The 15,102-nt window shown below is 40.0% G+C and overlaps 1 protein-coding gene across 1 annotated transcript; it reads right to left on the minus strand.

Annotated features, from left to right (window-relative positions):
- Positions 1-5,188: 5,188 nt before the first annotated feature.
- Positions 5,189-13,367, minus strand: ZNF22 (zinc finger protein 22). The gene is made up of 2 exons (XM_033131248.1): positions 13,019-13,367; positions 5,189-10,972 (listed from the first exon to the last, which is right to left on the minus strand). The coding sequence occupies exon 2, from the start codon at positions 10,883-10,885 to the stop codon at positions 10,208-10,210; it is 678 nt and encodes a 225-aa protein (XP_032987139.1). The 5' UTR covers positions 10,886-10,972; positions 13,019-13,367; the 3' UTR covers positions 5,189-10,207.
- Positions 13,368-15,102: the final 1,735 nt, after the last annotated feature.

A 15,102-nucleotide genomic window follows, 5' to 3' on the forward strand; every position in this document is an offset into this window, starting at 1 on the left:
ACCACCTCCTTACACCATATACAAAAATAAATTGAAAATGGCTTAAAGACTTAAATGTAAGATCTGAAACCATAAAATACCTAGAAGAAAATATAGGAAGAAACTTCTCAGACATTACCCGGAGTAAGATTTTTACTGATATATCCCCTCGCTCGAGGGAAGTAAGAGAAAAAATAAACATGTGGGATTATATCAAACTAAAAAGTTTTTTCACAGCAAAGGAAACCATCAATAAAACAAAAAAGGATCCTACTGAATGGGAAAAGATATTTGCCAATGATATATCTGATAAGGGATTAATATCACAAATCTATGAAAAACTCATTCAACTCAACTCCAAAAAAACAAACAACCCAATTAAAAAATGGGCAGAGGACTTGAAGAGACATTTTTCTAAAAAGGACATACAGATAGCAAACAGACACATGAAGAAATGCTCAACCTCACTAACCATCAGAGAATTGCAAATAAAAACCACAATGAGATACCACCTCACCCCAGTCAAAATGGCTATCATCAATAAATCAACAAACAACAAGTGCTGGCGCGATGTGGAGAAAAGGGAACACTTGTGCACTGTTGGTGGGATTGCAGATTGGTGCAGCCGCTATGGAAAACAGTATGGAGGTTATCTCAAAAATCTGAAAATGGAACTACCCTATGATCCACTAATTCCACTCCTAGGTATCTATCTGGAGAAATCCAAAACTCCAATTCAAAAATCTTTATGCACTCCTATGTTTATTGCAGCACTATACACAATAGCTAAGACATGGAAACAACCGAAATGCCCATCGGTAGATGACTGGATTAAGAAACTGTGGTACATTTATACAATGGAGTATTATGCAGCCATAAAGAAGAAATAAATCTTACCATTTGCAACAACATGGATGGACCTAGAGAACATTATGTTAAGTGAAATAAGTCAGACAGAGAAAGATAAGTACCATATGATCTCACTTATTTGCGGAATCTAAAGAAAAGAATAAGTGAATGAACTAATCAGAAACAGTTTTGGAGTCAAAGAGGAAAAACTGAGGGTTGCTAGATGGGCGGGAGGGGTGAGGGGTGGGGGGGAGGGTGAGGGGATTGGAGGGCAGTCGGTGACCACAGGATGGCCACGGGGTTTGAAAATTAATCTGGGGAACGTAATTTAGTGGTTACCAGAGGGTAAGGGGGTTGGGGGGTGGGAGATGAGGGTAAGGGGGATGAAATACATGGTGATGGAAGGAGAACTGACTCTGGGTGGTGAACACACAATGTAATTTATAGATGATGTGATACAGAATTGCACACCTGAAATCTATGTAATTTTACTAACAATTGTCACCCCAATAAATTTAAAAAAAAATAATAAAAAAGAAAACTGTCTTAAAAATTCTGCCACAAGGAATGTTTAAAAACCAGTAGAGTTAGCTTAAGATGTTTTAAGAGAAAATTGTCTGTGAGTAACTTTTCTCAATTAAGTGTGAAGTAAATACAATTTAAATACATTTAATTTTATTACTTCTGAGCAGATATAATTTATTTACTTACTAGAAGTCTTTAGAAGACCTGATTCAATAAACATGAAAATTTAATATCTTTTCAAATTAGTGTTTTGGATTTCTTCAGATAAAAACCCAGAAGTGGAATTGCTCCATCATACGGTAGTTCTATATTTAATTTTTCAAGAAACCTCTCTACTATTTTCCAGGTACAGCATAGGGAATATAGTGAATAATTTTGAGTAACAATGTATGGTGCCAGGTGGGTAATAGACTTATGGGAGGATCACTTTGTAAATTTTATAAATGTCTAATCACTATGCTGTACACCTGAAACTAATATAAAGTAATATTGAATGTCAATTGTAATTGAAAAAAAGAATTTAAAGAATTTAATAGTATTTTTGTAAGAATGGATACAAATATAATACAAAGATATGTACACACAGATAAATTATAGTTTCTTTCAAAGTAGTCACATCAGAAAGTTATATGTTCAGTGTAATGTTACCATTACTTAAAATATTATTAGATCACTAATTTGGAAAATTGGAAATTGTCTAAGACGTAAGTCCTATTTCTTTATTCTTTTCCTGTGTCTTGTCTTACCTCATCTCATCTCCTCTCCTCCTTTCTCCTCCCTCCCTCCCCCATCCTCCTTCTTCTCTTTCTTCCTCAGTTGTTGGAAATGGTATTACTACTTCCCCTTGCAAAATATACACAGTAAAGACATGAAGTCTTCACAGCTGTCGTCACAGCTACTTGGCAGGTAGTAGCTAGAGCTGTGAACTTCCAATGGCAGCCTCTTAAAGATTTGCCCATGACCCTGAGATCCCTTGGCTGCCTTGGCTCCCATCCATTCTAAGGATTACTGGTTCAACTCTTTAAACATCTTTACCTCTCTGCATTTTGCTTTAGTTAGTCAAAGTTGGCCTTAGCAGCTTGCCACCATACAATCATAACTGCAATAACAGATTTAATTGCCAAATTTGACTTCATTTGATAGATAAGAAGACTTAGGGCCAGAGAGGAAAAATGGTTTGCCTTAGGGCACATGGCTATTCCCAGCAGAACTGCATCCAGAACTCAGAACTAATCATTCCAATTGAGAGATCTTTCTCTTGTATCACACTGCCTCTTACATGCAATACCTCTCCCCTTTTCCCCCCAGAGAACCCAGGTGCACACAACTGCTGAACACAAACATGTTCCCATACACAGGCTCTCCGATATGGAAGAGCCTGATATGGAAGAGCCTTTTGGAAGTGGGAGAAAGAAACACACAGGAAAGGATTAGGGAATGCCAGATGAGAAAGCAAGTTTATGCAATGCAATGCTGCTTAGCACTTCTCACCACCAAGCAAAGGTGACAGAGCACCTGTCTTCGACATTGCTCTGGGACCCCATCTCGTTTCCCAGACTGTTCCCAGTCTGTTTTGCTAAAAAGTGTAACTGGCTTTACATTTATATTTTAAATATAAATATAATACATGCACATGATAAAAAGTTCAAACTATGGAATGCCAATGGTTCTCCCAACTAACGCTCTGGCATTAGTCTCTACTACTGCTTTCTGCTTCCCTAGGGTTCTAGCCTTACCTTCGAGCCTTCCTCTCAATGGCCTGTGCCACTCTTCTGCACAATGTTCGTGGAGAATGCTTGGAAAGAGTGTTTCTGATGAGTGGTGGATGAAGGCTTGATGGAAATGGACGGAGAGGAGCATAGCCGGTAAGGAAAGGGGGAAGTACAGACAAATCTTTCAAGGAGTTGGCTACAGAGAAGAGCAAAGGTGAGGGGAACAGAGAAAACAGCTATGATTTGTTTAGCGAACACTCTAGATTTTTCTTTTTCTACAGGATAAGAAAAGGATGTATTTATTCCATGTTTATGTTTTTTAATATCTAAGGTACCATGGAAATGACATTCATGCAATTTGACTAAAATGTGCGTAATTAAAAAAAATATGCTTGTATCTCAAAGACATTTTACTGAATCCCATTTGACTATAAAGAGTGGCCTTAAATTTTCAACATTTTGAGGATGGGATTTTTAAAAATATAGGTTAAATGTAGGTAAATGACCTGCGGGTTTCCATTATATCTCCTTTGCTGCCATCTAGTGACAGTTCTAAGTAATGTAAAGAAGTGTAAGAAGCTCAGTGTCCCAGAACATCGAAAACTTGACTAACACTTTTCTATTTCCTTTGTCCACACAGTGCCCTCATTACGTTGAAGTGTTTCCGACTGAGCCTAGGGATTGAATCGGCTGATCTGCATCAGTGGTGACACTTAACCTCCTCAAGAACACTTATTAAACATGTTTCTGGGCCCTGTGTAAAGCGAGGGAAGCTGACCTCTGAAAACGACAAGAGTGGTCCAACTACAGTTTGAAAAGTCATGAGGACATCATGAAAAATAAACGCACCATTGAACAGATACACGGTATGTTTACATTGCAGGCAGAAGTCTTCCAGTGAAAAAAAAGTTTTTTTTCTGTAAAAATGTGCTGCCATGTGTGTACATTATTTTATACTTTTGGTATTGTGTTTTGGGACCAATTCCTAGCATAATTTCTAGGTCGAAGAGGAAATGCATAAATAAATCTACTAGAGATTGCCAAATTAGGGGTTCCAACATTTTGTATTCCCATCAGCAACGTGTGAGCATGACTGGTTCTCCACAGCCTCGCCAACTGAATAAGGTTTACACTTTTGGATGATACCAATCTGATAGGTAAGAAGCTGTAGATCTTTGTACTTTAAGTTTGCTGTACATTATTATTATTTCAGTCACGGGTCCAGCGAAAAATAAAACCAGACCAATTATTTTAATAAACTAAATACAGCTAAAATGTTTAAACATGAACTGGTGGACTCAAGTGGAAAAAAAAATCCACAAAAACAAACAAACAGGGTAATACAGAGATAGTAAGTCTAATCAGCTATATTAAAACTCTTCATATTTTGGAATAATTTTGATTTTCTAACCGAACCCTAACTTCTCTGTCCATCATTGTTTGCCCCAAATCATCATATTGTCCTTTTGACTCACCTGCTTGAATTGACATTGAGCCTTTTAACCCCACGGAATGGAGAGGCTGCTTATTATATATCCTAGGGAACCCATTGACTGCCTTGAACATAAGGATATGACCAGAGGCTTTCTGGAATCTGAGAAAGATATTGATCTTAAAAGCTTCGTTTAAATCAGCATGCCTGTCCCAAATTCCAAATTTTTAAAAATATGTGCTTTAGAGGTCTCTTGACAAATTAGGAAGCAGAGTAGCACATTCAATCTTTCCTATTCTCTGAGGCCCTTGCTCATGGCATAATTCAGTCTTTAGCCTGCACATGGTACACATGGTACACACATATTTGTTGAATGAATTAAGTAATTAATGAAAGAACAAATGTATAAAATGACATCAAACTTTTAAGGAATCAAAGTTTCATGGTCTGAAGGGACCTGGAAGGCCACTCACCTCACTGTCCTCTAAATTGGATTACCTTTTAATGACCTTATTCTTTTATGTTCTTTGAATTCTAAAATACAGATAGAGTGTACAGTTTTAGAAAATTTAATGTCATTTCCAACTTTTAAATGACCCAAAACTTTGTTTTCCCCCTTAAAACCAGATCTGGAGCATTAAGGACTTTGCAAGCTTTATAACACACACATATATATATATATATATTTAATATTGATTTTGTGCAGGTTGGCAAGGGGCTCAGGAACTATCTGGAATGACCCTTCCATTATGGGTAGTGGGAGCATGGAGAATCACCCAATGACTTTTAAAAGTGTTACTTTTGCTTACAAATGGCCAGAACTGTTTTCTCACCTGACTATAAGGGTTCTGGGAAATGTGGGGGAGCACTTGGGTTTTTGCTCACCCAACATACTGTTTCCTCTGGAAGACAATCCCAAACCCCCATCACTTCATTAGATGCTCTTCCTTTAAACGAAATTTGTAATGATTCTACTTGTATTTGGTTTTACCACAAGGAATGCAACTAAGAACTGTGTTTTATAGTTAAGTTATATTTTCTCATCTTTCAGCCGCAACATTTATCAATTTCAAGGTCAACCTCTTGGAGGCCTAACTCTCAGAATAGATATTGGTCGAAGCAGAATCAGCAAAGTTCCAGAGCAGTGCGGAGTTGCAGTCCTTCAGTGTGGGGCAGGGAATGGAAGGAGGTAAGACTTGAAGCCCGGGGCAGGAGGTCCAATTAGCCAATTGGGTCTGTTCTGGGGTAGTTTTTCTTCTAGTAACATGGTTATTTTTCACTGACTCATTGTCTTTTAACCTATGCTCTAAAAACTTTCATCTTATCAAAGGTTGCTGTTTCTTAAGGCTCTCCTGAGGCCCATTCCAGCCTCGCCTTCCGCAACTCTTGGATGAAACTGGAATGTCCATAAGGCATCTACTTGCTGCTGTGCTGAGATTCTTCTGTGCTTTGCAGCTTCCACTCCATCATGTACCTCTGCCTCTCTCCTCCTTTCTTCCCCCCACTCCCATGCAGATAACACACAGAGCCTTTACATCCTTAAAAAGCTAGTTCAGGTGTGGCAAGCTAGTAAGAGGGTTGTCTTTTAAAATCTAGATTTCTCGTTTCTCTTGAAAAATCAAAAGAACTGGCATTATCTGGGTCTGAATCTCTGCATGGCAGTGATTGGCTGACAGTCAGGGTTGTCCTTTCAACGGGCAGGTGCACTGTGGTTTTCAGAACTCCTCACTTCTCACGCACTCATCTCATTGGCTGCTGGCCTCTACAGCCTTTTGGGTTTCTATTCCCTAGTATAAATGTCATCCCTTTCAAGGACCCTTCCTTCTTCCCTGTACCAGATGTAAATTCTTCCATTTTGAAAAGCAATCACACTGTAATCACCTTTTTAAAAAACGTAATTCACTTTCCTACCAGTCTTTTATACATGGCCAGTGCTCGACAGACATTTACTTCAACAAAATGAAATTACTTTGCCTCACTAACATGGGGAATAGTTTGTGGTTATGTACTTCTATTTTGAAGAGGTACTCCTATTACCTGTCATAAAATTCATACAGGTTCTAAAATTTCCCTTAGAAATTTATTAGATGGTTCTTCCCTTTAGAGGTATCCTTTCTCTCCAAGAGTCCCAAGTCAGCCAAAAAACAAACAAAAACTCATGTTTAAATTTATGGGAGTTATACTTTTGTCACTGACAATTTCAGATTTGATTCAATAGCTTCTCTGCCTTTGGAGACCTAAGTTAATCAGTAAATTCTCAGCAATGTCCCAGGCTTTATGCTAAGCTCTCTACCTGCATTACTTCATTTAATACCCTCCACAACTCAACCACAGGAATCTTCTCCAATTTAATTAAAACCAAAATTCAAGTTGTCCAATTACTAGGTAACCATGATGTAAACCTAAGTAGGTAGACCCCAGGGCCCAAAGTCTTCATCATTAAATCCTGCCTACCCTTATCAAAGATTAGTATTATGTATATATCTGACTTAAGACACCATTTTACGTGAGCACATCATAGCAGTGGTTCTCAAAGTGCATCCTGGACCAGCATGTCGCCATTACCTGGGAGCTCGTTAGAAACGTCAATGCCCAGCTACAGCCCAGACCTACTGAATAAGCAATTATGGGAGGAGACCCATAATTTGATAAGCCGTCCAGGTGATTTTGATGCACTCTGAAACTGGCACTCTGGGTAAGAGGTCCCTCCTCAGTGCTCTTACAGGATCCTGTTTGCTTTACTTGTTTCTAGTTTTCCAACTCCTCTACTTGATGACTCGCCTATCCTAAGTTCCTTTAAGCTAAGGCTACCTTGATCAGTTCTACTTTGACTAATCTTATTAAATGATTGAGTAAATAAAAAAGAATGTAGAAGCCAAGCATTTTTTTTTTAAACTTTTAAGTGTGTTTGCTCCAAGTCAAGTAGTTGTTTCAGTCTAGTTGAGGGTGCAGCTCACAGTGGCCCATGTGGGGATCGAACCAGCATCCTTGTTGTTAAGAGCACCACGCTCTAACCCACTGGACTAACCAGCCACCAGAAGCCAAGGATGTTTAACAACACATCTTATTCGTTGGTGTAGGGTGGAAGAAATTTTATCAGTATTTTAAAAAAAATTATTTTGGAGCTTCCCCCCATACTCCCCCTCTCACCAATAAAACATCCAGAGCTTGTATAAGGACTGGGCCATAACTCAGTTGGTAAACCTGAGTTATGGTGGAAATTCATCAGAGTATTGAGGGGCAGCATATTTTCAAAGAGGCAGTGCCTACCAGACTCACATTCTACTGTTACTCAGTTTCTAGTAGTGGAACACTGTCATTAGCTCATTAATTTAAAGCACCTGTGACTTCTCTTCCTCCTAAGATGCTCATAAAAGGAGCAAAAGGCTGCAGTGCCATGTTAGTTATTAAAGAAGGCTACCATAAATGTTATGACCTATTTGCTCCCAGTTTTAGGGTTCTAAGAAGAAATGTAAACCATAGCCAAACTGGGAATACATGAAAATCTGAGGAGTATTTGCTTTCTTTTTTATAGCAAATATATAAGTCTACTCAGGATAAAAATTTAAACTATGAAATCTAACAATTTTTAGGTCTTTCTGTTGCAGGGCCCTGTGGTTGCTGTCAAAGTTGTAAAACTCATCAAATTTAAGAAAGTGGTTGTCGTGCGGGAGACCCTGTTCACTGCCTATTTGTCGTGCAAGGCGGCCTACAGGGTCTCTAGTCCTGCTCCCCACATAAGAACGCAGGATATGGCTAGGCCAAAAAGGAACACTCACGGAGCCACAGGTAGGGGAGTCATACCACTATAGTCTAACTGGAGGCTGGAGACACACAACCTGCAACCTGCTGTCCGCTTCTCTGCCTGCAAACCTACCAACTGATCAACCAACGCAGCCGCAGCAGTTACAATGGGGCTAATTGACTAACTGGTAACAGCTGATGGTCAATTAACCACCGCTGACAGCCATCTACTACCCGAGCCAGCACCATTCCACGTGAGGCCGAGAGCCTGGAAACTGCTCTATGGGACTCTGTCCCCATAGTGGTGTTGGTCCCAGTCAGAAGTTACTCCAGACACAAAACTGCTATAAATAACACTGACGGTAGATGTTGAAAATGGCCCCATAGCCACACACCTGCTACAAAGTAACTTGGCTGCAATGAACAGGACACTTGCTAAGCGGTCAAAGATCAAGTGTGCTGTAAAAAAAAAAGGTAACTGCAATCACCTCATACTCACAAAACTCTCTGTGGACATTCTGCTGGATGAAACTATTGTCAACAAGGCCATCTTCTATGACCCTGCACTCAGTGCAAGGCCAGGCGGGAGGCAAAGTTCAAGTTTGAGGAAATCAAAAACAGGCAAAACAAGTGCTTCTTCCAAAAGCTGTGATTTTAGATGTTGTCTAAATCATTAAAACAATTTCCCAGGAGAAAAATAAACAGAATATTCCATTAAAAAAATTTTTTTATGAGTAACTGTCATTAATACAATAGAAACTAGCATGATTATAAAAGATACAAAAAAAAAAAATCAGAAGAATGTTAGCATTCAATAGAAATTAAAACCTGAGCTGAAGGCTGATCAGGATGTCTGACACTTAGTACTGTTCCGAAGGAAGCTAATAAATATGTTTGTTAGACTTTGTAAATAATTCATATAACTCACAAAAGGTTAATTTAGATTTCCAAATCTACACATTGAGCTACAATGCACTGACATTTAAATTAAATGACTTTTGCTATTGGACAAACATTTAAGATAATCAGGGTTACCAGTTCTCAAAGGGGAAGGCAGGGAGGTATGTAAATTGTAGACTTTTAATTAGCCAGTTGAGATTGTTTTGGTAAAACATGGTTTAATTATTTATTCATGTAGATCTAAAACGCTAGCTCAGTTTATCAGAGCACATGAGAATGCCAAAAGAAGTCAAAGGCCCAGGAATGGATCAACATAAATCCATCCTAACTTCTGGAAAACAACTGACACAGTGTAACCATCACAAAGAACGGTACTAGTAGGAAGAGACTTGTGATCTAATTCAGTTTTCACTTTGACTTCTAAAGTATCTCTTACTAAGAATTTGGTGAAAAACAGGGAAATGCTACTCCTTTAATTAACAACTGTCCATAAGCAGAAGGTATAAAAGAAAGCTAATATAAAGTGATGTGCCCTGTTGACTAAAAAATCTGTGAACATGAATACATTTTAGTATGTTGAATCTTGAGTCATACTTACAAACCAATGATTAATACGCTACAACTTTACAAACATAAAATCTTCTCATCTGTTGCAGAACTCCAAAACCAATGGAATTAAGTTCTTTTTCCTTTTAATTACTCCTTCAAGAGAAAGTCCTAAAACCAAGTAGTCATCAGAATTCCTGCCCTTTTACACACGTGTCATTAAACATGATTGTTATTGTCAAAATGACGCAGGAAACAATTTCAAATGAGGTCAAGGATCTTATATGCTCTCAAAACATATTTTTAGTTCTTTGTACTCTTAGGTTACATAACAAAGAAATGAGGACAGCTGGACTCACGTAATTTCTTTCAGTCCAATAGCATTAAACTCCCGACATCTCCATGCTAGGAAAGGATAAAATATTTAAGTGCTCTATTATAAAGTTATCTCCAGTTCTAAAAGAGACAGCTTTTATTATTATTATTATTATTTAAAGAGAGCTGAAGCAGTGCCTTTTACTTAGCGGAGACCAGCCACTGACTTCCTTCCTATACCAGCTTTCCAAGACGATACTACGTGAGTTTTGGCCCTCATATTTTTGCCTCGGGTTTTGCGAGGTTTCTCTTCTTTGTGCACCTTCATGTGCTGCCGAAGATGAGAGCTCTGGCTGAAGCATTTGCCACATTCACTGCACTGGTAGGGCTTCTCCCCTGTGTGGGTTCTCTGATGCTGAATAAGGTGGGAACTCTGGCTGAAACATCGGCCACATTCATCACACTGATAGGGCTTTTCTCCAGTATGAATTCTCTGGTGCTGAATGAGATTTGAGCTCTGTTTAAACCTTTCTCCACACTCATCACACTTATAGGGCTTTTCCCCCGTATGGATCCGTCGATGCTGAATGAGATTAGAACTCTGAAAGAAACTTTTCCCACAATCAACACATTTATGGGATTTCTTTCCAGTATGGATCTTCTGGTGTTGAAAAAGAGTAGAGCTCTGACTGAAACTCTTTTCACATTCAGTACATTTATAGGGCTTCTTATCCAAGCTTCTTCTCAGTCTACTCAAGCTTGAATCAAACCGAATGGTCATGCCCCATTTCTGCCGCTGCCGGCCTGTTTTGCGCTGGTTCTCAGAGCTTTTTCCTTGGCTTGAGCGCCGAGAAATACCTCCCTTAGGTTTTCCTAACCGCATGGTGAAGAGTCAAATATATTCTTGAGAGTCTACTGTCTTCTTCTGAATTAATGTTTCTCTTTCTAGAGCTATACAGCTCAGAATTTTCTGGGTGCAGAAGAAAAAAATAGAAACCAATTACAGATGATTTGTTAATTACTCAACTTTATACCTCTTAAGACCCATCAAAATTGCATCCATGTTTTAATTAAAAATGTATTGAATACATATGAAAACAGGCAATTATGAAGAATAATTGCAAAATTATTCTGATAATTCCACAGTTTAAATTTAATAAATATCATCAAATAAACATGATTATGTTGTACTATTTACTTCTATGTTAACTTCTACTCACTTACCGGTGACTATCTAATTAAGGAGTCCAAATCCGAAAGAAGTGACAAACCATACTACTTTATTAAATATTTTGTTTATCCTTATTTGTTTCGCCATTCTACTTTCACAGCTATAGATAACAGCTCTAACTTTGTAGCATAAACTGTTTTGAAAGTAGGAACTACTCTACAAGAAGTGCGTTTCTGTGAATCAATTCAATAAATACTGGATAAGAAAAACGTCAATGAAGAGATGCTTTATTATTTTTTCTAGATTTGAATGATCCAAGAAAAAGGACAATTCTTTGAAAATTTGAAACAAGAGGATTGTTTCTGGAGAAAGAAAAATTTCAAAAGAACTTTTACAGGATAGTGAAATGAAACTGAATAGAAAAAAAGGTGGCAAGTAGAACACAAGAAAAGGAGGAGGAGGAGAAAGGAAGTTTACATGTAAAAATATGATGAAATTTTAAAAATATCCAAATGCTGCAAAAATTAAAAATTTCAAATAATTTCATTTATTTACAAAGTTATTTAAAATAATGGCCATAAACAAACAAGCCACAAACTTCAAATATGTGAAAATGTAGGGGAAACTAGGATGCAAAAACAATAAAATTATTGGAACTATTTTCCACATGTCAGAAAGTAGACTTTAAAAATGGGATTACACTGGGTCTCTGCATCACACAAGCTTGTAAAACCAGTAACTGAAAACACAAATTACATCATTGTTCTGCCGTTTTTTTTGTTTAACTGAGACTTCAGGCCTGATAGTGCTGAGGAATTTGTCTGGATATTTAATAATTGTATCTGCTGTAATTAGGGTATCAGAACCAGCAAACTGCATATACCACAATATTGCAGAGAGATCACTACTCATTCCTTAATTTTAGTAAATATTTATAGAACATCTATTACAAGGAGACATTTGTCCATGTACATGGTGCCGGTGTTCAAAAAATAACCATCATAGTAATTATACATTGAAAAAAACATTTATTTTTTAATACTATAATAATCAGAACTGGGAGAAAACTCAGAGGCTATCTAATCCACCTAGAACACTACAGATGAGGAAATCATACTACCAGATAGCTTGTATGCCTGACACCGTGCTATTTTATTTCTCGGAATGGCTTTATGGGATTATCTCCATTTCACACCTAAGGAAAGGCAGGCATCCTTCGGCCAGGTTCCCGACCCCTAGCAGCCTGACCCCAGAACCTGTATCCTTACTGGCAGAACTAAATGTGCAGCCACAACTGCCAAAGCCAAGTCCAGCGCTGGGACCGACCCTCAGCATCATTCCATCATTGCAGGTGCAGCTATTAAGGTTAATCTTGAGTGACAGGAGCCGCTAGTCATGCGAACATACCTAACCGGAATGTGCCTGTTTTTCATACACAAAATTGGGATGACAATAAGGTTACTACACCATCAGGGGTTAGAAATTTAAATGAGTCAATATCCGTAAAATCTCTCAGAAGAGCCCGGTGCTACCCAAGCGTTTAATATATTTTGTCTCGAAACTCGGGCCGCGACCCACGGCGTAAGGAAGCAGTGCACGGGCCAGTCCGCCTCTGGGCCCAACGGCTGCGACTCCCCTCAAGTCTCTGCCCTCCTGAGGCCTCAGACGGCTGCTCTTCAAAGGCCGGGCCCAGCCGGCCCCTCCGCCACTGTCCCCGGCGCCCTCCCGGCGGCGCGGGGAGGGGAGGCCGCGACCACGCCTTCCACCCCGACGCCCCGTCGCCGCTGCAGCCAGCTCGCTCAGTCCCGCTCCCGGGCACCAGCCCGGACGCCCCCATCCACTCACCGCGCCGGGCAGGCCACCGCCCTCGTTCCCTCGCTCGGCGGCCCTCGCGTCGCCGGAAGTAGGGGCCACGCTGGTCTTCCGCGCTGCAGCAGTCGCTCTAGGAAGATGGCGGAGCGACCCTCTATGGTCGCTGGCCCACCGGAAAGAAGAAACTCCCTCTGTTGTTTTCTGCTGCCGCCCCTCGGAAGGGGTCGTGTGGCTCCCTCCCTTTGTGGTGGAAGAGCGGCCTACCCAACCCAAGACTTCATTGTTTCTACAAATACCGGTCACTTAGTAACTTTAAAGAGGTACTTTCGAAGAACCTAAACTGTTCCTGATCTTTTTTATGAGTCACCTTATTTCATTATCACCAAAAAGCCCTTAGGAGATGGGGATGATCATATTCATTGTGGGGACAGAGCCAGGAGGGCAGTTTCCAGGCTCTCGGCCTCACATGGAAAGGTGCTGGCTCAGGTAGTAAATGGCCATCGACTGTGATCAAATGGCCATCAGCTGTGGCTAGTTGGCCGTCAGCTGTAACCAGTGAGCCACTGGCCACTAATATAACTGCCGTGGCTATGCTAGCAGCAAATGGGGGCTAGCAAGAAGATGGTGGCTGAGCTAGCAAGCGCGGATTGCAGTTAGCACGGTGGATTGTAGCTAACAAGTGGGGTTGCTTGGTTGGCAGAGAAGCGGACGGCAGGTTGCAGATTGTGTGGATCCTGTTTCCTGTGTCTCTAACCCAGCCGCCAGCCAGAATATAGTGCTATGACACCCTTGGTGTTCCTTTTTGGCCTCACCATATCCTGCGTTCTTATGTGGGAGGTGGGACTAGAGACCCTGCACAACACCTTGCATGACACTCATTTTACATAGAAGGAAACTACGCTCAGAGAAGAAGTTTAAGGTCACACAATGCGTAAGTGGACAACCAAGGATTGGAACTGGTCTTTTCCAATAGAAGTTTCGTGATTTTCAATACACCTTTCATTTCCCTTTAGTAATGACGTCTCCTGCTGCTTCTTTCTTGCGGGATCCTCCTCCTCAGCCAAGCTGGTGGGTGCTGGGTCATCTGACCTCTGCTCTTTTCTATGTGCCAGCATTCCCCTGTGTAACTTCTCCAGTCTGATGGCTTCAAATATCATCTGTACGTGCTAAACACTCCTGAAGTGGTAACTCCAGTTCCACCCTGAGATACAAATATTATTGAACTCCAGGCTTTATATCTAGTTGATAATTTAGCACCATTTGCATCTATGATTGATATCACAAGCTTAACATTTCCCCAAATGAACTTCTGACATTCACCTAACCTGTTCCTTCAAAAGTCTTCATCTCAGCAACTGATGGCAACTCTATGTTGCCAGTTGCTCAGGCCAAAAATCTTGATGTCATTATTGACTCTTTTCACCCCAAATCCAAATCCAATCGATAGCAATTCTGTTGGCTCTATCTTCAAAATATATCCAGAATCGAACCACTTCCAACACCTCCATTACTATAACCTTCAGCAAGCTGTTGCCTCCTGTCTGGATTAATGCATTATTGCTGGTATCTCCACAGTCTACCTCTAGCCCCAGAATAATCCTCTTAAAACCCAAGTCAGTCATTTCGTTCAAAACCTCCATAGGTTTACCATGCCATTAAAACAAAAGCCCATGGCCTCACAGTGGCACACAAAGCTGTCACGATCTATTTCTTGTTCCTTGTTGTGTCTGCAGTGCTAAGAACAGTGCTCAGCAGGTAGCAGGCAGTCAGCAAGTGTTTGTTGAAATAGTAAATTTGTAAGGTACCTCATTGTTTACAAAGTGCTTTTATATGTGTTCTTTGGTCATTTATCTTTACTGTAGTCTCATGATGCAGGGGTCATTATATTTTCCTTGCAGATCAGTAAAATGAGGCTGAGGGAGGGAGACTTGCTTGAAGTAACATAGTGAGTTGATGGCAGAGGCCAGACTAGCTCAAGCTGGAGCTTTCTGCTCTGCAGGTGGCAAAGCATCAAACTGACTAAGGCCTGGGCAAGGAATGTCAACTCAGTAATCTAGATAATAGCCAGACTGTTGTAAGGATTAAATGACATCATGTAAGGCACTTAGCACAATGCA

Source organism: Rhinolophus ferrumequinum, chromosome 16 (assembly GCF_004115265.2).
Source record: "Rhinolophus ferrumequinum isolate MPI-CBG mRhiFer1 chromosome 16, mRhiFer1_v1.p, whole genome shotgun sequence".
Lineage (NCBI taxonomy): Eukaryota > Metazoa > Chordata > Mammalia > Chiroptera > Rhinolophidae > Rhinolophus > Rhinolophus ferrumequinum.